Below are 19,833 nucleotides of genomic sequence, written 5' to 3'. Positions count from 1 at the left end.
CTCGGCCTCAGGCCTGCCGCCGCCGCCATCCCCCGGTGCCCCGGGCCAGCGGGAAGGGGAACGGCCACCGAGAAGGGTCACCGCGTCGCCCCGGGATGAGGACGAGACGCCTCCGCGCCCACCGTCGCGCCCCGAAAACACCGGGGAGCGGCCGGGACGCAGCCGCCCCCGCCGCGGCGTAACGAGGCCTGAAGCTCCCTGAGCTGAGCGAGCGCCGTCGGCGGAGAGCGACGCCGCGTCCCCGCCGCCATCCATTTAAATTAATTAAAAAAAAAAAAAAAATAATCAGCCAGTCTGGAAAGCAGCAGCAAAATCTCCCGGCTCCGTTTCCTGCCGCGCCGCCTCCAGCTCGACCGGGCTTCTCCGGCGACCGCGGCACGCCCGGTAGGAGAACGCCGAGCGGTTCCTACCGGGGAACGGGTCCCTCCCGGCGCGCGCCGGGGTCAGATGGAGTTTTCCAGGGGGCTGTGGTTGCTCCGGCGGCTCAGGCAGTTCCTCTCGTTCAGGAGGCTGGTGGTCTCGTCGGCGGCGGCGGAAGGTTCCGGTTTCTCCGGTAAACCGGCGTCCGGTTTCGGGGCGTTGCTGTCGGGGGACTGGGGACAACTGTCCATGCGGGAGGCTGTCAGGCCGTTCTGGTATTCCTGCCGCGTGATCTGCACCGGGAATAAAAATAAATAAATAATAAATCAAACGGTGGCGGGGTGAGGAGCGGTGCCGGACCCCGCCGCCGGCGTCCCCGTCCCGGCGCGGCACCCCGGCTCACCTTGACGAACTGGAGATCGGTGAGGGCGCGGACGCTGAAGTCGGCGACGTACTGGGCGCCGGCGCTGAGCTGGTTGTTGCTGCCGCTGACCGGGGACGAGACGGAGTCGGAGCGCTCGTGGTAGCTGAGCGAGGCCGAGCGGTTCAGGCTGCTGACGTGGGACGGGGAGCGGATCTCTGCGGGGACCGGAAGGACGGGGTTAGCCACGCCGCGGACCCCCTGCGCCGGGGAGGGTCCTACGCCGCGGTGGGGGCAGGCCTGGCAGCTCTCTGCCTGCCGGTTATGGGGTGCTGAGCCCCCGTGATGCCAGCGCTGGCTCCGGCAGGGAGAGCCCCGTGCCACAGGCTCTGGGGACACGGAGCCCAGCGGTGACAGTGACGGGACAAGTGTCCACCCCAGCGCAGCCCTGCGTCCCCACGCCAAGCGCTGCCGGGCAGCGCCGGATCCGATCCCTGCCCATTACCTGCCACGGAGCCTGGCCAGACCCTTGGCCCCCCTGCTCCGGGCAGGGGACAGGGGACAGTCCCAGGCCAAGCACACCGGGACTCCCTGTCCCGGCGGCTCGGTCGCCCTGCGTGGGGTTAGAGCCGAGGTGGTGGTTACGGGGCTAAGGGGGGGCCTGGTGACGTGCTCGGAAAGCCGGGGTGACCCAGGAACCGCATGCAGCAGCGGGGAGAGCGGCACCCCCTCACCAGCTCCCGGCACGGGGACAGCCACCGGCCCCGGCCCCCTGCTCCTCTGCCGCGGTGAAGGCGGCCGGCAGGAATCGGGGCGGTTAACGGGGCGTGCGGGACCCCACCGCGAGCAGGGCTGGGCGACGTCGGGCGTGGGGTGCCCGGCTCCAGCCCCACGCCGCGGCAGCAGCCGCCTCTCCTCGCCCAGACGCGCTCGGACGCGGGGAGGGAGCCGGGACGGCCTCCCAGCACCCGGAGCCGGACGAGACGGCGAGCGGCCGGCCCGGCGTGGGGGGACAGAACACCCGGTGCTGCATTAAGGGGGGGGGGACGCCCACTGCGGCGGGTTAATGCGGTCCCAGCGGGGTTTGGCACGCCATGCAGCCGCACCGTTTACCTGTCCACCTGGCAAACACTGACCCTCGCTTTGTGGATGGGCGCCGGGGCTGGGCTGGGAGGGCTAGGGCAGAGAGACGGACAACACAACACAGACGCAGAGGACAAGGTCAGGAGAAGCCCCCCCCCACCCGGGGCAGAGGCGAGGGCGGCTGCGGGACCTCTGCCCCTCGCGGGGCGCGGGGACGGGCGCCGGTGAGGCCACGGCGCTGAGCCAAACCACGAGGGTCGGTGTCGGGGCGCTCGCGGAGCCTGGCAGCGGCGGGAGGGCGGCCCCGCATCGGGGCAGGGGGTTTTCAGCCTCCGGCTCGCGCACGGACCCTCTGCCCGCTGCCGGACATGCTCAGGGGTCTCCCTGAGGACAAGTGCCAGCCACGCAGCCCCCCAGGACGGCTCGGGGGGCAGCGGCGGGCGCTCGGAGCCCCCAGCATCTCCTATTCCCACTGGCAGCTCTAAATCAGGGTGGGAGCGCTCTGCCCACGCTGGCACCCAGGCGATCGGGGGGTGCTCACCAGGTGGAGGAGAGGGGCTGAGGGCCATCACCCCATAATAGGAGAAAGCTCCCGCTTCGAACTTCATGCACTCCTTGCCAGCCTCCACCTCCACCTTGCCCTGCAAGGGAGAAACGGCGTCGGAACTCTGGGACCCCCATCCCGCGTCAGAACTCGGTGACCCCCATCCCACGTCGGAACTCTGTGTCTCAAGGGTGGGTGTCAGGAGGACGGGGCCAGACTCTTTCCAGTGGTGCCCAGCGACAGGACAAGGGGCAACGGGCACAAACTGAAGCAGAGGAAGTTCCATCTGAACCCGAGGAAGAACTTCTTCCCTCTGAGGGTGACGGAGCCCTGGCCCAGGCTGCCCAGGGAGGCTGTGGAGTCTCCTTCTCTGGAGATATTCCAGCCCCGCCTGGCCGCGGTGCTGTGCAGCCTGCTCTGGGTGACCCTGCTTGGGCAGGGGGTTGGACTGGGTGACCCACAGAGGGCCCTGCCAACCCCTGCCATTCTGGGATTCTGTGATTCTGTGACCCCCATCCCACGTCAGAACTCTGGGACCCCCATCCTGCAGCACTGGGCTGGATGAGACCCCCCAACCGTGACCTGCCCAGGGTGATGGCTCACCCAGGGACCCCAACGCGTGGGGCTGGCGCTGCCGCCCCGCGCCCGGGTACCTGCAGGATGAGGATGAAGTAGTCGGCCGCCTTGTTCTTGCAGTAGAGGAAGTGGCGTGGGGCTTTCTTGTTCTCCTCGTCGAACTTCAGCTCCTGGATGACGTTGGAATACTTGAGGAGCCGCAGCAGGATCTTCTCCGAGATGAAGTTGGGGGTGAAGAGCGACACCTCTGAGAGAGAGAGGGGAAAGGGGGGGTCAGAGCCACAGTCCCTGTCCCTCCAGACGAAGATGTGTCCCCCCCATCCCTCGAGGTGCTGCCCAGATCAGGCCGGGCCCCCCCAACACCTCCTTGGGGCAGACGCCCACGGGTCCGGCCCCAGCGCCAGCTCCAGGACCCCCCAAGGCCAGCCCCAGCCCTGGGGACACACGGGCCAGCCGGGGAACAGGACCTGGCACCCCTGAGCCCCGGCCCTTCTCATTTTGGGGGGCAGGGGACAAAGGGGAGGAGAGGGGGACAAGACGCAAGCGCCCCATAATATCCGAACGAGATGGCTGGAGCGACTCCTCCTCGGCGTGGGGACAGGAACAGAGCCCACGGGAGCGCACCGAGCCCAACCGCGTCGGTGCCGGGGAGCCATCGGCGCCGGCATTCCGCAGCCGGACCGAGCCAAGGGGTGCCTGGAGCTGTGGGGGGCTTCCCCCCCCCCAAAAAAAAACTCACCCGTGGAGAGGAAGCGGTGGGCAGCCAGCAGCAGCTGCGGGGAGACCTTCACCTTCAGCTCGTTGACGGGGTCCTTGAAGGCCGAGAAGTCCCTCTTGCTCTTCTGGTTGCCCACCCGCTTCCTGCTGCGGTTGTCGGCTGCGGGGAGCAGGGGGTCAGGGGGGACAGACGGGACCCCGGCAGGCGACGAGGAGGGGGACGGGGGCCGACCCCAAACCTACTGTACGTATCCGACTCGTCCAGGATCTCCGACTTGATGATCTCCTCGATGACGTCCTCCAGCGTCACCAGCCCCAGCACCTCGTAGAAGGGATCTCCCTCTCCCTCGTTGTTCACCTTCTGCACGATGGCCAGGTGGGACTTCCCTGCGGACAGACACACGGACGTCGGGACGGAGACCACCCCCGCAGCACCCCCAGCCCCACCGCCGGGTCCCGGCGCCCAGGGACGTCACTGGGCCCAGCCCTTCCCTGCTGGACAGGAAACAATAAACCAGTTCAAATCTGAAGGAGTTCCTGGGCTGGGCACTAACTCCCAGTTTAATGACGGTAATTAAGCCCACACCAGCGGCGTCTGCGAGGCTCGAGGCAGCTCCGTGCCGCCGTGGGGTGTGGGCCTGGCCCGGGGGGCACCGGGACGGGACGTGTCCCCCAAGGAGCCCGGGCCACGGCACCGGAGCACGGCACGGTCCCGGCTGAGGGCACCCCGGGTCGGGGGGGAACGGCGCGGCCACGCACTGGGTTCCCGCCAGCGGCCCCCCGACCTCTCCAAATTTCCTCGTGGGCTCTGCCGAGGCGATGCGGGGCCGTCCCATCCCGGAGGAAACGCTCCGGACACCTGGTGCCGCAGCGGCCGCCCGATCCCGGAGCCAAAACATCCGGGGGAAGAGAGCCAAGGGCAGGCAGCTGCTGCCCGGCCGGGCCCGGGCCACGAGCAGGCAGGTCCTCGCTGGCAGGAAGACCTCTCCAGCCCGGAGTTCCCAACTCCCCTCGCTCTGCCGGCCTCGCCCCACGCAGGCAGGACGCCATTTGCCGTATTCGAGCTAATTCCGAACCGCCGGCTCGTGGCGAAGCTGCCGTCGCTCCTGCCCCAGCTGCCGAGCCGCTCCGTGAACCAAAATTGCTCCTGCTTTGCCCCAAAATCACGCCAAGCCGCCAGGAAAAGCTCCTCAGAGGAGGAACATCCACGAGGAGCCGCACGGAAAACCGCAGCGTGCCCAGGCCAGGCCATCGCACCCGCAGGACCGGTATCCTTCGCCTGGGGAAACTGAGGCACGGAGGAAGGCGAAGTTCCCTCCCTGACCTCAAGGCAGCCCGAAAAAAAAAATCACTTCCACCTCCTCCAGCACCACGCTCGCCCCCAGGCCAGGGCCAAGGTGCCCCGCTCGCCGTCCCGCTGCGGCCCCAGCACAGCTCTGCCCTCCCCGACGCTTCTGCCGTGTCATTTTAGAGCTGGCGGCTGCAGGCCCCTCGCTGCTCCGGGAAACGCTGGTTTTAGGGACAGGCACCGCGCAGCTCCCCTTTTTCTCTTTCTTCAGCCAAGCTCACGTGGTTCAGGCAACCCCGTGACAAAAAGGCGATGTGCAGAGGGGGGAAAAGCTCCTAAAATTGTTGTTTGGGCTGTGAAAACCCCCTGCTCCGCCGCCTCAGCCCCTCGGTGAGGTGCGGCGGGTCCTTCGCGGCCGCCGCGCGAGGCGGGGAGAGGCGCAAGGATCGGGGCTGAGCCAGGCAGAGGTTCCTCTCCGGGACGAGCGGCCAAACCCGAGCTCGGCGGGGAGCGGCCGGTGGCAAAGCAAACAACGCCACGGTGAGCCCAAACCGCCGGCGCAAAGGGCACGGCAGCGGGGTGCGACGGACCCCGGGCCCCGCTCCGCCGCCACGGTCCCCACACGAGGAGGGGGAGCAACGCCCCGAGCCTGGCAGCGGGGCCGGGGGCTCCCCGCGGGGTCGTTCCCCGCTCGAGAGAAGGAGAAGGGCGGGAAGAGGCGCCGAGCCTCGCGGTTAGCGATCCGAAGCGCGGCCGATTGATTTTTCCATCTTCACGCTCTCGCTGGGCGCGTCTCCCGCTTCCGACCCAGGTCCCGATCCGCGGGGCGAGGGGGGGACTTGCGGTGCTGCATCTGCGGGGATCGGGGTTCGGAGGGGGACCTCAAAAACCGCCCCTGCTCCTGACCCAGAGTGGCAGGGATGAAAAAACAACAATACAGGACAGGGGCGGCTTTGTAACCGGAACGAGCGGGCTTTAAATCCTTTAATAAGGATTCAGCGGAGGGGAAGGCGGTGCCAGCAGCCGGGATAACCCCAGCTCCGGCAGCACCGGGACTCTGCCTCTGCACCGCCGGTTTTTGGAAGCAGGGGGGGAGAACGGGATGGCAGCGTGCGCTCCCGCGGTGCTTCTCAAACCGGCGCGGGATGAGCTGCGGGAGAAGCCTTTGCCAGGAGGGTTTTCCACTACCCAGGGCAGCTCCAAGCCGACGAGACCCCACCGCCTCGGCCGCGCCACAAGCGACTCCAGGCCGTGAGCGAGGGGCGTTGCTGCCCCGTCGACGTTTCGGGGAGCCAGGGAAGCGCGGTCGCCAAGGGAGGCAGGAGCAGAGCCGCTGTCTCCCACCCACCCTCGCAGACCAGCCAGGCTTGGACCCACCAGCTCCCAAGCCCTCGCCCAAGCTCGAGCCGAGCGCTTGCTCCAAGAGGAATTATGAAATCCCCTAAATCTCAGCACGACCCCTCCGGAAATGTCCCCGACGGCAGCAAACCGGGGCTCTTGCCCAAGCCTTCACTGGGCGAGCGTAACGGGAGCCGGGGGTCACGCACGGCTGAGGGCTGGCCCGGCATCACCCGGCACAGCTCCTCCACCGCCGCGCTCGCCATTTCACCCCGTCCCCGGCAGCCGGTCCCGGCAGGAGCTGCGAGAAGGCGGGGAGCGCGGCAGGGTCCCCTGCCTCATCTGGCAAAGCCCCAGGCGGGGACCCCACGAAGGTCAAACCCTGCCTCGGAGCGACGGCGTCCCGCTCCCGGTGGGATCGGTCTCTGGCGAGCCGGGGTCCCGCTCCTCCTCCCAGCCCTCCGCCTGCTCCGGGTTGACGCCGCGAGCAGAAAGCGGAGCGGGGATGGAGCCGTGCTCGCCGTTCCCCGCGGCGGGGAAGGGCCCAGAGGAGGGAGCCAAGCCCAAACCGGGGAGCCGAGCAATTTTCCAGCAACTACTCACGGGCCTCCGGGGCCGATAATTAAAAACAAGGAACAAGTAAACACTCCCGAAGTGTTTTCTGGAGGCTGGCGCTGAGCACCGGCTGCTCCTCCGCCGCCAACGCAGAGGCTCTCGCTGCCCGGCGCGGGCGCAGCGCCGTCGCACACCGAACCCCGGAAGCCCGGGGACGGCAGCTGCCCCGGTTCGGTGCCGCGCTGCCCGTCCCCAGCGCCCGGTCCCCTCCGGACCGTGACCGCCCGAACCGTGGGGACCCCCGGCCGGCAAAACTCCCTGGAGTTTTGCTTCCGGCGTCCACCGGCCTCCTCCGAGGGGGAGAAAGCAGCACCTCGGGGAAGCAGCGGCACCCCCGGGCCCCCTCACCCTTTTTGAACTCCTCCAGCATGGCGTCCAGCTTGGTGTCGTGGAAGACGACGTGGACGGGGTGGTTGTAGAATTTGGTGATGGTTTTGAGGGGGGTGCAGTCGTCGGGGTCGACGAAAGCCAGGTCCTTGACGTAGAGGATGTCCATGATGTTGGAACGCTCCTCCTCGTAGACGGGGATGCGGGTGTAGCCGCTCTCCATGATCTCCGACATGGTGTTGAAGTCCAAGATGGCGTCGCTGTTGATCATGAAGCAGTTCTGCAGCGGGGTCATCACGTCCTCCACCGTCTTGGTGCGGAGCTCCAGGGCTCCCTGGATCATGTTGAGCTCCTCCCTCACCAGGTCGTTGTAGGGTTCCGTCACCTTCAACATCTCCACCAGCTTCTCCCGGTTGTAGACAGTGCCGATCTCCTGGCCCAGGATGCAGTCGAGGAGCTTGCTGATGGGGTAGGAGAGGGGGAACGTCACCAGCATGAAGAACTTGGTGACCACGATGGTGTTGGCGCCCACGGCCAAGCCGTGCCGCGAGCAGAGCGCCTGGGGCACGATCTCGCCGAAGATGACGATGCCGATGGTGGAAGCGACGACGGCGCCGATGCCGGAGCCGATGAGGTCGTCGAGGAGGATGGTGAGCGTGGTGTTAACCAGCACGTTACCCAGCAGCAGAGAACAGAGCAAATAGTTCCCCTTCCGGCGGATGGGCTCGATCTTCCGGGCGTAACGCTTCTCCTTCTCGGTCCCGCAGTTCTGCACGATGCGCAGCTCCATGGGGTCCAGCGCCATCAGCCCCAGGTTGAGCCCGCTGAACATCCCCGACAGCACCAGCAGCCCGGCGATCAGGATCACCTGCAGCCACAGCGGCAGCAGCGACTTCTTCTCCTCCAGCACCACGATGCGCCCGTCGGGACCCTGGTGGGGCAGCCAGGGCTGCCCGGGCCGCCGCTGGGTGCAGAGGACGTAGGTCTTGGCGCGCTCGTCCTTGCGCAGGGGTTGGACGCGGACCCGCAGCAGGGCCGAGGTGTCGCGGGCCTCGGCCGGGCCGGGCCGCACCAGCAGATCCTGCGACCGCTCCGGGCAGGTGCCGTTGGCGACCGAAACGTTGGCGACCGGCTTCAGCTCGGCGAAAGCCACCCGTTCGCCGGTGCCGGGCCCCAGGCCCAGCCCGTAGAGGCGGAGGAGCAGCTCGCTGCCTTCCGTCACCCGGATGGGCCCGCGGGACGGAGCTCCCGCCGCCGGCTTCGTGCTCTCCTCCAGCCGCATCCCCAGGATCACGCTGTCCGTCCCGGGCCCCGGGGCCGGCCCCGCCGCCGTTCCCCCCCCGCCGGGCAGCGCCAGCAGCAGCAGCAGCGGCGGCAGCAGCGGAGGAGACGACGACGACGACGACGACGACGACGACGACGAGGAAGCCGGGCCCCCTCCCCCGCCGCCGGAGCCTCCGCCGGGGCCTCCACCGGAGCCCCCCCCGCCGCCTCCGCGCCGCCGCCCGCCGCCCGGCGCCATGTTGGTGTCTCGCGGCCGCCGCGCTCGCGGCCGCGTCATCCGCGCCGCCGCGCCCCGGTGGAGGGCGGGGTTTGGTGGGGGGGGTGGGGTGGGCGGAGGCGTGCGTAAAGCGGGCGGGAGCCTTAAGGGGGCGATGGCGGAATGCCCTGAGGTGGGTGGGGACCGCAGGGTGTGTGGAAGTGACAGCGCGGAGTCACCTGGAGGGGAAGGAACGGGAGTGTGCGGGGAGGTTGGGGTGGATCTGGGGAGTGCGTGCGGGTGACACCGGGGTTGGGAGTAACAGTTAGGTGGGGAGTGTCCCCTGGAGAAGGTGGATGCGGGGGGGGGGGGCAGAGCGGCACTAGGACCCGGTTTGGGCACTAGGACTTGGGGGGCATTAGGACCCAGAGCAGGGGGCAGTAGTACGCGGGGGGCATTAGGACCCGGGGGGGGCAGGACGACGGCTGGGAGAGCAGCGGGGCTGGTGGGCTCCCTGCCGCCGCGGACCCTTTTAAGGCGGCGGGAACTACATTGGCCACCACCCCCCGCGCTCGCCCCGCCTCCGAGATGACAGACAGGCGGCGCGGCCAACCGGCAGGCGGCGCGGCGGGGCGGGGCGGCCAATGGGCGGGCGAGGCGGGGCGCGGCGCGGGCGGCCGGAGGAGGGAAGATGGCGGCGGCGGGCCGGTGGCGGGCCGGGCTGGCGCTGCTGGCCGTGGCGCTGGCGTTGGGCGGGCCGCGGGCCGAGCAGACGGAGGAGCATCTCAAGCGGGAGCACTCGCTCTCCAAGCCCTACCAGGGTGAGTGGGGTGCGGGTAGGGGGGTGGCGGTGAGCGGCGCCCCGGTACCCGGCGCCCGGTACCGACGGTGCGTGTGGGCCGCAGGCGTGGGCTCGGCCAGCTCGGGGCTGTGGGACCTGCTGGGCAACGCCATGGTCATGACCCAGTACATCCGCCTCACCCCCGACGTGCAGAGCAAGCAGGGAGCCGTCTGGAACCGAGTGGTGAGCCCGGGGGGGGCGGTGGGGGGGGCGGTCGGGACCGTGGGGGGCGGCGGAGCGGGTTCAGGCCGGGTTGGGGGGGGTTGGGAAGTGGGGTTTGGGGTCTTAGGGGGGAGTATGGGGGGGCTGGGGGGTTGGAGGCTGAGGCAGGGGTGTGGGGGGTCCCGGTAAGGGGGTTTGGGGGTGGGTGAATGGACTGAGGCCCTCGGGAAGGGGAGTTTCAGCTGAGAGGGGGGCTGGGGGCTTGCAAGCTGAGGCAGGGGTGTCGGGGGGTCCCAATAAGGGGATTTGGGGGGTGGGTATAGGGCCTGGGGTCCTGGGGAAGGGGGGTTTAAGCTGAGAGGGAGGCTGGGGGCTTGGAGGCTGAGGCAGTGGTGTGGGGGGCCCTGATGAGGGGGTTTGGGGTGTGGGTGTCTGGGTTAGGGTCCTGGGGAAGGGGGTTTTAGTTGAGAGGGGGTCTGGGGGGCTGGAGGCTGAGCCAGGGGTGTCGGGGGTCCCGATAAGGGGGGTTTGGGGGGTGGGTGTATGGACTGAGGACCTTGGGAAGGGGAGTTTCAGCTGAGAGGGGGCCTGGGGGCTTGGAGGCTGAGGCAGGGGTGTGGAGGGTCCTGATAAGGGGGTTTGGGGTGCAGGTATCTGGGTTGGGGTCCTGGGGAAGGGGGGTTTTGGCTGAGAGGAGGGCTGGGAGCTTGGAGGCTAAGGCAGGGGTGTGGGGGGTCCCAATAAGGTGGTTTGGGGTGCGGGTGTATGGGCTGGGGTCCTGGGGAAGGGGATTTTTAGCTAAAAAGGGGGGTGTTAGGGTGGCTGGGCAGGTCTGGGGCAAATGAGGGAGGGTGGGGGTTCAGGCCAGCCGCTATGAGGGGTTTATGGGGAGGGGGGGCATCGGGGGGTGTTTGGGCTGGGGAGGTTTGAGGGCCTGGGCTGAAGCGGTGTGGGGGGAATTGGGGGGGGGCATAGGGGAGGGTGGTGGACCGGTGGCTGGGAGTGTTGAGGGGGGGCAGGGGAGGGCAGTGGGGGTTGGAACTGGGGGGCTTTGGGGAACCAGCGGCCCTTCAGCTTCCAGCCTTTGGCGTGGCGATTCCTGCAAGAGCTGAGCCCCCCTGCCATGTGAATTTTGGGGGGGGGCCCTGTGCCAACCAGCTTGGGGTCTCTCCTGGGACCACCACGGCCGGAGCACACCCGCTGCCCCCTCTGCCGTGCCCCCATCGCGGGGCCGGGCCGGGAAAGCGGCAGCTCGAGGCGGCGTGTCAGGGTGTTCCACTGCCCTCGCGAGCAAGGCTCCCTTGAACACCTTGATAATTCCCACTGAATCTCAAGTTGGGGTTGAAGTCGGTGGGGTTTTTGTGCCCCGCCGCTCTGCAGCGGCTTGGAAAACGTCCTACGAGACCGGGAGCGCTCCGTCACGCTCGGCTTTCTGTTATAAAATATCGAGGGAGTATTTTTTTTATTCTGGCTTGGGTTTACGGCTCCTACAGAACGTCGTGGCTTGCGAGCGAAGCCACCGGCCGGCTTCACCGCATCGCACGAGCGAATCCGCTGCAAGCTCGACGGGTTGCGTGCCCGTTAGCGCAGGGAAGTTCTGGGTAGCTCGAGGAATAATTGGCTCGTCAGCAATTAGCTGCTCCTCGGGCTCTTTCTGCTCTCCTTTTCCTGGGTGCGAGTTGCTGATTTGCCGGAGTTGCCTCAGGACAGCGTGAGCTCGGAATCGGTTCCTTGGCTTCTTGCAGCCTTGGGTAACGACCAATTCCCTTGGCTTAATGATGTCTCTTGGGACTAATTATTCTTGCTCACACCCAAAATATAGGACAGCAGGGTCTGTTGGCAAGGAGTGGCGGCGCGCTCTCCGGTTTGACGGCGCGTGGAGCTGCCGGCTGTTGCGATGGGCAGAGGACGGCCCAGCCGGCTGCGGGGGTTGGGCCCTGACCCTCGTGGGCAGGGAATCGGTGGGTGCTGGCGTGAGGGACGCCCTGATTTCACATCCTTGCTCCTCCTCTTGCAGCCGTGTTACCTCCGCGACTGGGAGATGCAGGTGCATTTTAAAATCCACGGGCAAGGCAAGAAGAACCTGAACGGAGACGGCTTTGCCATCTGGTACACCAAAGACCGCATGCAGCCAGGTAAAGCTGCCGGGGTGGAGGCCGTGTGGCGAGGGGACGGTGCCGGGCAGCTCCAGGTCTCAAGGAGACCTTCTCCCTGGTCCATAGGCGCGCTCAGGGAAACCACAGCGGGGATTTGCAGCGTCCTCTGAGGAACTGCAGTGTTGTGGGGCCTTAGGGTTGTTTTTATTCCACTGTGGCAGGCGAAGAGGGAGTAAGGACCATGCGTGAGGCTGCCTCTGAGCCTCGGCACCCTGGGTTGGGGGCTTAGGGGGGCCCAGGGAGGCTGGAGTCAGCCTTTGGGGTTGTTTTGCCCTGATCTTGAGATGGGTGGCACAATGGGACATGCTGGGAGTCAGCTCCTAAAAATCAGACGGCGGAGGAGGCTCGATCCTTGTCCGACGAAGGGTGCGGGGTTTAGTCTGACCCCTGCCTGGGGGGTCTGTGCTCGATGAGCCGCTGGTGGCTGCATGGAGCTCTGCCCTGCTCGGCTCCATCTCTGGCCGTTGGAGAGGTGACGCAGCTCCGTCCCGCCGACGTGGGTGGGAGCTGGGGACGAGAGATCCCTCCCCGCTGATCCCCCATCGCAGTGTCCGGCCCTGCCACGGCATGCCCTGACCCTGTACGCCCTCCCAACTCACGTGTGGGGTTTGATACAGTTATGTGATCTGAGGGTATATCTCAGGTAGATCTGTCCCTGGGAGCGCCTGCCTCGGTACCTGATGCAGGGAACAACACAGAGGGATGGGCAACAAACCCTTCTCCACGCCTGCCTGGCCTTGCCACCCTTAGTCAGAGCCTCTCCTTCCTCCTAGGGCCTGTCTTTGGAAGCAAGGATAACTTCCTGGGCCTGGGAGTGTTCGTGGACACCTACCCAAACGAGGAGAAGCAGCAGGAGGTGAGCTAGGAAGGATACAGGGGGCCAGGCTGCTTGGCAGCTGCCTGGCGAGCGTGGCATGGGCAGCACCGAGGTTGCGGCTCGCGTCGCCGCAAACGCAGCCCTTCATTGGCACAGTGCGATCCTTTTTGAGCTCTTAAATCGGAGACCAGATACTGCTCTGCTTCCCCTCCAGTACCTTTCCCCGCCATGCTCTGCGTAGTCGGTTTTTCTTCCCAGTGAGGCAATAACTCTTCAGAGACGAGAGAAGCTGTGGGCTAGTTTTGTGGTCAGCTTTCCCCAGAGGGAAAGCTTTCAGGGCAGGAGAAAAGCGCCTGATGACATTGCGAGCTCGTGTGCTTTCGGGAGGCTGCCAGCGAGTAGCAGTTGAGGTGAGGCTGTACCAAGAGTGTGGTCATTGTAGAGTGGTACAGAATCCCAGCATGGTCGGGGTTGGCAGGGCCCTCTGTGGTCACCCAGCCCAACCCCCTGCCCAAGCAGGGTCACCCAGAGCAGGCTGCACAGCACCGCGGCCAGGTGGGGCTGGAATATCTCCAGAGAAGGAGACTCCACAGCCTCCCTGGGCAGCCTGGGCCAGGGCTCCGTCACCCTCAGAGGGAAGAAGTTCTTCCTCGGGTTCAGCTGGAGCTTCCTCTGCTTCAGTTTGTGCCCGTTGCCCCTTGTCCTGTCGCTGGGCACCACTGGAAAGAGTCTGGCCCCATTCTCCTGATCCCCACCCTGCAGATATTTATGGGCATTTCTAAGGTTCCCTCTCAGCCTTCTCTTCTCCAGGCTGAACAAGCCCAGCTCCCTCAGCCTGTCCTCGTAGGAGAGATGCTCCAGTCCCCTCCTCATCCTCGTAGCCCTGCGCTGGACTCTCTCCAGTAGCTCCTCACCTTTCTTGAACTGGGGAGCCCAGCACTGGACCCAGCACTGCAGATGGGGCCTCCCCAGGGCAGAGCAGAGGGGGAGGAGAACCTCCCTCGCCCTGCTGCCCACACTACTCTGGATGCACCCCAGGATCCCATCGGCCTTCTTGGCACCCAGGACATGCTGCGGGCTCGTGGTCACCTTGTCATCCACCAAGCACCCGAGCTGCCAGCCCAGGCCTGCCTGCGTGACGGGGCTGTTGCACGCAGGCAGTCGGCGGGAGGCTTCCCCTGCTCTCAGGGATGCCGTGTGACTGCGCTCTGCCTCTTGGAAAGGTGCCAGTCTGAAGACCTTTGTGTTCCTGACGTGTCCGTTGTTTGTCTGAGGTTTATTGGCGTGCGTTACTGTGGAGAAGGGTGTGCAGTGGCAGTTAAAACCGGGGCCTTCCCACCCTAATGCTGGAATTGCTTTCATCGCTCCAAAACCAGAGCTGGATCCTTTCTTAATTCCAGCTCCCCCTAAAATATAGGCCCCCTAAAATTTTATGCCGAGACCCTGGCGCTAGCTCCACCGCCCCGCGGGACCCCCTTCATCCCGGCGAGAGACAAAAGGGCGCAGCTGGGATGGGCCCTGACCTTGGAGCTGCCGAGGGAGCGTTGAGTAACTGCCAGCTTTTATTCAAACCTGCCAAGCAGCCGGCTCTGGCGCGGGGCTGGACTTTGTCCCCATAAAAGCCTTTCTGAGCTGCCTGGTGCCGCGTTACCGGCAGCGCCCGGGGATTAGCGTGGCATTGGATGGAGCCTGGTGAATTGCAGGGTGGCAGCTCTGCTTTTCTGGGGCAAAGGGACGCATGGCAGGTCTTAATTAAAAGAAATAATCAGCAGAATGTGGGTGTCTGGCTTCCCGGTGCTGTCTGCACCCGGAGGGGGCTGCCCTCCTCCGGTCAAGCACCGAGAAAGGGGAGAGATGGAGAAATGCTGACCGGCCAGTCGCTGTAACGGCGTGTGGGTTCTGCTTTCTCTCACCTTTAAAAGGATGAAAAGACCTAGAATTACAGAATGTTTGGGGTTGGAAGGGACCTCTGTGGTCACCCAGCCCAACCCCCTGCCCAAGCAGGGTCACCCAGAGCAGGCTGCACAGCACCGCGTCCAGGCGGGGCTGGAGTATCTCCAGAGAAGGAGACTCCACAGCCTCCCTGGGCAGCCTGGGCCAGGGCTCCGTCACCCTCAGAGGGAAGAAGTTCTTCCTCAGGTTCAGCTGGAGCTTCCTCTGCTTCAGTTTGTGCCCGTTGCCCCTTGTCCTGTCGCTGAGCACCACTGGACATGGTCACCCTGTCGTCCCCCAGCACTCCCAGTCCCTCTCCGCAGAGCTGCTCTCCAGCGGGTCACCCCAGCCTGTACTGGTGCCTGGGGTTGTTCCTCCCCAGGTACAGGACCCTGCCCTTGCCCTTGTTGAACCTCATCAGGTTCCTCTCTGCCCAGCTCTCCAGCCTGTCCAGGTCTCGCTGGATGGCAGCTCAGCCTTCTGGCTGTCTTGTCTAGAGGGAGCTTAGCTGTGGGTCCCTGGGGAGCGGTTGTGGCCGACGTGTCCCCCGTTGGGGCGCTGGCTTTTGTGTGGGTGAGGAGGAGAGATGCCGTACGTGGCGACGCTTGCTGTGGCTTTCGCTGGCCGGCGCCGTTTCCTAGCCGTGCGTCCTGGGATTCAGCACCTAAACCTCTCCCTGCTTTAGTCTCCGCTGAGCTGGTAACGCGCTGGGCTCTCTAGGGAGGAAGCTTCCAGGCTGCGGGTTAATACTAAACTCTGGTCTGTGACCGTCTTGCTTCTGTGCTCTTTCTTGCCTTGCGATAACCCTGGACTGGCAGGCTCAGAAGAGGAGGTACAGCCCGGGAAACCAGGTACTTGCTCTTGCTGACCTACCCGTTCCCAAGCTGTCGGGTTTCACCTCGGCTCGTGGTCAAGGAATTCCCTCCTCCGAGCTCCAGAAATCCCTGTGTGAGCCCGGAAACCCCTGTGTGAGCTGGGAGACTGCATGGAAACCGGCTGTCCTCCATCCTGGATGTCTGGGCGCTGAGGCTGAGCCCGAGGAAGGCTGGGGGATGAAGAGGGATCGTGCTGTTGTCTTGTTGAGTTGGATTCCTGGGGGGGATGGAGCAGCTTGGGGTCCGTAGGGCTGTTGTGGCTCCTGACCCTGGAGATGTGCCGGGATTCACGGGCAGCCGGTAGAGCGGAGCCGTGGCAGCGGGGCGAGAGCAGAACCTCACCCCCAGCCTTGCCCCCCCTTCGCAGCGCGTCTTCCCCTACATCTCGGCCATGGTGAACAACGGCTCCCTCACCTACGACCACGACCGGGACGGGCGGCCGACGGAGCTGGGGGGCTGCACGGCCATGGTGCGCAACCTCAACCACGACACCTTCCTGGTGATCCGCTACGTCAAGAGGAGACTGACGGTGAGCGCCGCCGGCCGGGGCGGGCAGCGGGCCCGTGGCGGGGGCTGAGGGAGCTGCTTCCTTCGCAGGTGTTGATCGATATCGACGGTAAGCACGAGTGGCGAGACTGCATCGACGTGCCGGGCGTGCGCTTGCCCCGCGGGTACTACTTTGGGACCTCTTCTGTCACCGGAGACCTGTCAGGTACTGCCCCGGCGTCCCCGGCCCTGTTTCCCGAGCGGCTCTGGCAGCTCCTGCGCAGCTTTGGGTCTCTGGAGGTGCGGCTCGGTACCTGGTGGGGCTTGCAGATACACGTGAGGACCTTTCCTTGCTTTGAGCATCCGTGAGCTGGAGCCGTGCTTTTCATCTCGCAGCAACTCCTGAGGAGCCAAAGGCCCGGTCTGGGCGCGTTGTTTCCCCGAGTGCTTTGCCTAGGCAGCGCTGCCCGCTTTCCTCGCTCAGCACCGCGGCGGCAGAGCGGCTGTACCGGCTCAGCCGGAGGGTCGGGCGCCAAAACACGTGCCTTGGGAGCCGTAAAAACAGGGTGAGGGCTGAAAAAAGAAATCTGTACTCTCCCGCCCCGAGGGCAGCGCTGGAGAGAGCTGCCATCGCTGCGGGCGCCCCGGGCGTTACAGCCCAGCCACGGTGCTCGCTCCTGCTCTCTGACTCCGTCTCTGGGACATGGATTTTGCTTTGGATTTCCTAGCCTGAGAGCTATCGCCTGCCCGTTGCTGAGGGAGGGACCAGCCGGGCGCGCCTGGAAGTGGTGGTGCAGTGTGGGCTGGTGTAAACTGGGTTTTGCAGAGAGCTAAAGCTAAAGCCTGCTGCCTTCCTCGGCGTAGCACTTCTCTGCCGGCGCTGGTCGAGGTGCCGCGAGGCCTGACGTCACCCCGCTGCGCCTCTTTGGGCAGGTTTTAAGCCCGATTTTGAGTGACGCCTCTACAAAAGCAGATTGACGGCCGGTGTCTGGGCCCGTTGTTGGCTCCAACAAAAGTTCCTTTTCTCTCTCAGATCTCTGCCCGGGGAGCTGGCAGGCTGGCGTGGAGCGCTCGCCTTGTCCCACTAACAACTCCGTGGAGCAAAGGAAGTAGGGCCACGTGAGGCCGATGCTAACACGTTCCCTTCGGGTGGCCGAGCGGTTTCGAGTCCGACGAGCTCCCGCTCTGGGCTGTCGTTTTTCAGTTTGAGTAGCTTAAAGGCTCCCGTTGGCCGAGGGCCCTGCGCTGGGACGCAGCTCCCAGCCCGGGGCAGACCCTGCCCTGCGGAGGTGAGTTTTCCCCCGTTGGGAAGGGAGAGCCGGCGCCTTTGCCCCCGGTGATAACACCCTGCGGCACTCGAATCCCCGGGCCAGAGCCGTATCCGTCGGCGACGCCTCGGGACACGTTTCTGCTCCGCTTCCAGACAACCACGACATCATTTCGCTGAAGCTTTTCCAGCTGACGGTGGAGCGGACGCCGGAGGAGGAGAAGCGCGACAGAGAGGTGTATCTGCCGGTCGTGGACAACCTGAAGCTGCCGGGATGTGAGTAGGAGCCATTGGCCTCACACAGGGCAAGGTGGGACCCCCAGGGATTTGGGGGGACCCCCAGGGATTTGAGGGGACCCCCAGGGTTGTGATGTTTGCAGAGCAGAAACCACATCGTCTCACCACCGAGCCGGACTGGGGATGTCCGTGCCCTGTTCCTCCCACCGAGGGTTGTTCTCGCCGCTGTGCGACACAGCCGGCATCGCAGCCCGTCTCCGTTTGGTGTGGGCGTCGCGGGCTGCGCCTGTCCGCTCCCCTTCGGTCATGCCACGCGTGCGCTGGAAGCCCGTGGAGGTTTGAGCCTCGAGGGTGTCATCTCCCTTGCAGAAATCCCACCGCAGACACGTCCACGAGCCCCTGCTGTGCCCTGAGCTCTCAGGGCTGTAGCCCTTGCGATGAGCCGGGCCCCACAGCGTGGGGAAGCCAAACCCTGGGGCGGTGTGAGCCTGGCAGGGTGCACGTGGGGCTAAACCCCCCTGGCACAGGCAGATCTTGGCTGAATTTTGGGGTGCCGGGGGCTCACGGGCTGTCGTTCTCACTCTGCCACACAGTGGAGGCCCCGCTGGAGCCCATGAGCGGCCTGGCTCTCTTCTTAATTGTCTTCTTCTCCCTCGTTGCCATCGTTTTCGCCATCGTCATTGGAGTCATCGTCTACAACAAGTGGCAGGAGCAGAGCCGAAAACACTTCTACTGACTTGGAAAACCCCCTCCCGGGATGGCCTAGTCCTTGCGAGCCGCGTCCCGGCTCCCACCCGTCCCAGGCTGGCCAGAGCGTGATGGACCGACCCTGGCGGCGAGGACCCCCGTGTCCCCCCGCCAGCCCCCGCAGGGACGGCTCCGGAGCTCCCACGGCGGGAGCGGGGGATCCGCAGCGTGGCGTGGACCTGCCGTCCCCCGAAGGAGCTTCGCTTGGCGAGGTGTTGAGGAGGACGGGCTGCACGGCGGCGGCACCGCGCTGTCTCTGCCGTACGGGGAGCCCGGCCGCGGGCAGAAGTCACCACCTCGGCTGTGAAATCGCGGCTGAGGACGCCCGCGAGCGCCCGCTTTCCTCCCCGGACTCCTACGCTAACCCCTCGCCGCGTCACCGTGACCCTCGCAACCCCTCGTCTCCAGCGGTTTCCGTTCCAGGAGGGATTTTCCAAGCTGTGCATCCCGCTCCGGCCGCTTTCCGTCACCCGCCTTCGGAGACCGGGCTGCTTTTCTTCGTACTCTGAATTCCCCCGCCGCCGTGCGACCCCTCTCCGTCCCGCTGCGGTTTTTGGTGTTACGGGGGCAGGGGACGCTGACGGTTCTCCCCGGCGGCTGCAGACCCCTCCTCGCTTCGGGATCTGACCCTGCCTTCTCCCGCTGCCCGTTCCCTGCCGCGTCTCGGCCGCTCTCCCCGCTCCGTAGAGCCGAGGCCGAGCACGCCGCGGCCCCTGGCTCCGGCGCTCGTTGCGTGTCGTGTCGTGGCTTCTGGCAGCCTGCCCCTCGGTGCTCGCCGCGGCCCCCGACGAGGAGCTGAGCCTCGGGGGGCCATTCCCCCCCCCCTCCCCAGCCGCTCGCAGCCGGAGCTCTCGCCGCCTTTCAGGGAGTCGTCGTTTATTCCTACCTCAGTGACTGCTTTTGGACAAATGGTTTCTCCGCGTTTCTCGTCCCGGTCGTCGCAGCCGCCTTAGCCCCGGGGACCCCATCGGTCGCTCGCGAGGTGATGGCGCGGAGGCCGGGGGGGACCCAGGACACGGAGACGTTAGGTCAGTTTGTCCCAGGGGACTCGTAGTGGCTCTGGGGACGTCAAGACGGTAACTTTGCCGCCCCGTCAGCAGCAGCACCCTCCTCAGGGGCGTCGCGGGGAGCGGTGCGCTCGCTCCGCTGCTGTCCGGGACACTCGGACCCCCACAGGGGTCCCGGTGGTGCCTGGGGACACGCGCGTGTGGCCGGGGGTTTCTCGGCAGCGTGTTGTCACCGGGGGGTGCGGGAGCTTTTTTCCCAAGCGCCCGCTGGTGGTTGGGGCGTGAAAGGAGAGTTGTTTTTGTGGTGTTTTGCCTTTTTTTGCCCGATGAGGAGCGCAACGTGCCTGCCTCTCCCTGGAGCTGTGGCTGGTGTCTTGGAATAAACATTGGTGTGTGTGTGACGTGGCCGTGCTTTTGTCACCGCCGCGTCCCCTGGATGCAGCATTTCCCCCCCAAACTCCCCCGGCGAGGGCCGTAGCGACGCGGGGGCCACGTCCCATGGCGTGGGGCTCCCCGAAGCGGAGCAGCTCCCTTATGAGCCCCCCCATTGCCACCCCACGGAGTCGGGCGCGATGCTTTGGCTTTATTCAGGGGGTGACACGGGTGTGCGGCGTCCC

The 19,833-nt window shown here is 66.0% G+C and overlaps 2 protein-coding genes across 5 annotated transcripts; one reads left to right on the top strand and one right to left on the bottom strand.

The window, feature by feature from the left end:
• Nucleotides 1-354: 354 nt before the first annotated feature.
• On the bottom strand, nucleotides 355-8,731 carry CNNM4 (cyclin and CBS domain divalent metal cation transport mediator 4). The gene is made up of 8 exons (XM_075444561.1): nucleotides 7,231-8,731; nucleotides 3,885-4,028; nucleotides 3,664-3,801; nucleotides 3,002-3,171; nucleotides 2,346-2,445; nucleotides 1,835-1,897; nucleotides 764-939; nucleotides 355-653 (listed from the first exon to the last, which is right to left on the bottom strand). The coding sequence occupies exons 1-8, from the start codon at nucleotides 8,729-8,731 to the stop codon at nucleotides 444-446; spliced, it is 2,502 nt and encodes an 833-aa protein (XP_075300676.1). The 3' UTR covers nucleotides 355-443.
• Nucleotides 8,732-9,370: 639 nt separating this feature from the next.
• Nucleotides 9,371-19,617, top strand: LMAN2L (lectin, mannose binding 2 like). Of its 4 annotated transcripts, none has more exons than XR_012766318.1 (9): nucleotides 9,371-9,510; nucleotides 9,595-9,713; nucleotides 11,710-11,827; nucleotides 12,622-12,704; nucleotides 15,416-15,448; nucleotides 15,840-16,001; nucleotides 16,070-16,184; nucleotides 16,992-17,247; nucleotides 17,382-17,464. XR_012766318.1 is itself a non-coding variant. In XM_075444562.1 (9 exons), exons 1-9 carry the CDS (start codon nucleotides 9,381-9,383, stop codon nucleotides 18,196-18,198), a joined length of 1,023 nt encoding a protein of 340 aa, XP_075300677.1. In that variant the 5' UTR covers nucleotides 9,371-9,380; the 3' UTR covers nucleotides 18,199-19,617. The 4 variants fall into 4 exon arrangements, 3 of the variants coding, with proteins under 3 accessions (XP_075300677.1, XP_075300678.1, XP_075300679.1); XM_075444562.1 differs by lacking the exon at nucleotides 16,992-17,247 and adding an exon at nucleotides 18,056-19,617 and having other exon boundaries at nucleotides 17,382-17,501; XM_075444563.1 differs by lacking the exons at nucleotides 15,416-15,448; nucleotides 16,992-17,247 and adding an exon at nucleotides 18,056-19,617 and having other exon boundaries at nucleotides 17,382-17,501.
• The last annotated feature ends 216 nt before the right edge of the window (nucleotides 19,618-19,833 follow it).

This window comes from Opisthocomus hoazin, chromosome 28, assembly GCF_030867145.1.
Source record: "Opisthocomus hoazin isolate bOpiHoa1 chromosome 28, bOpiHoa1.hap1, whole genome shotgun sequence".
NCBI lineage: Eukaryota > Metazoa > Chordata > Aves > Opisthocomiformes > Opisthocomidae > Opisthocomus > Opisthocomus hoazin.
This window is presented reverse-complemented; position numbering and strand designations above follow the sequence as displayed.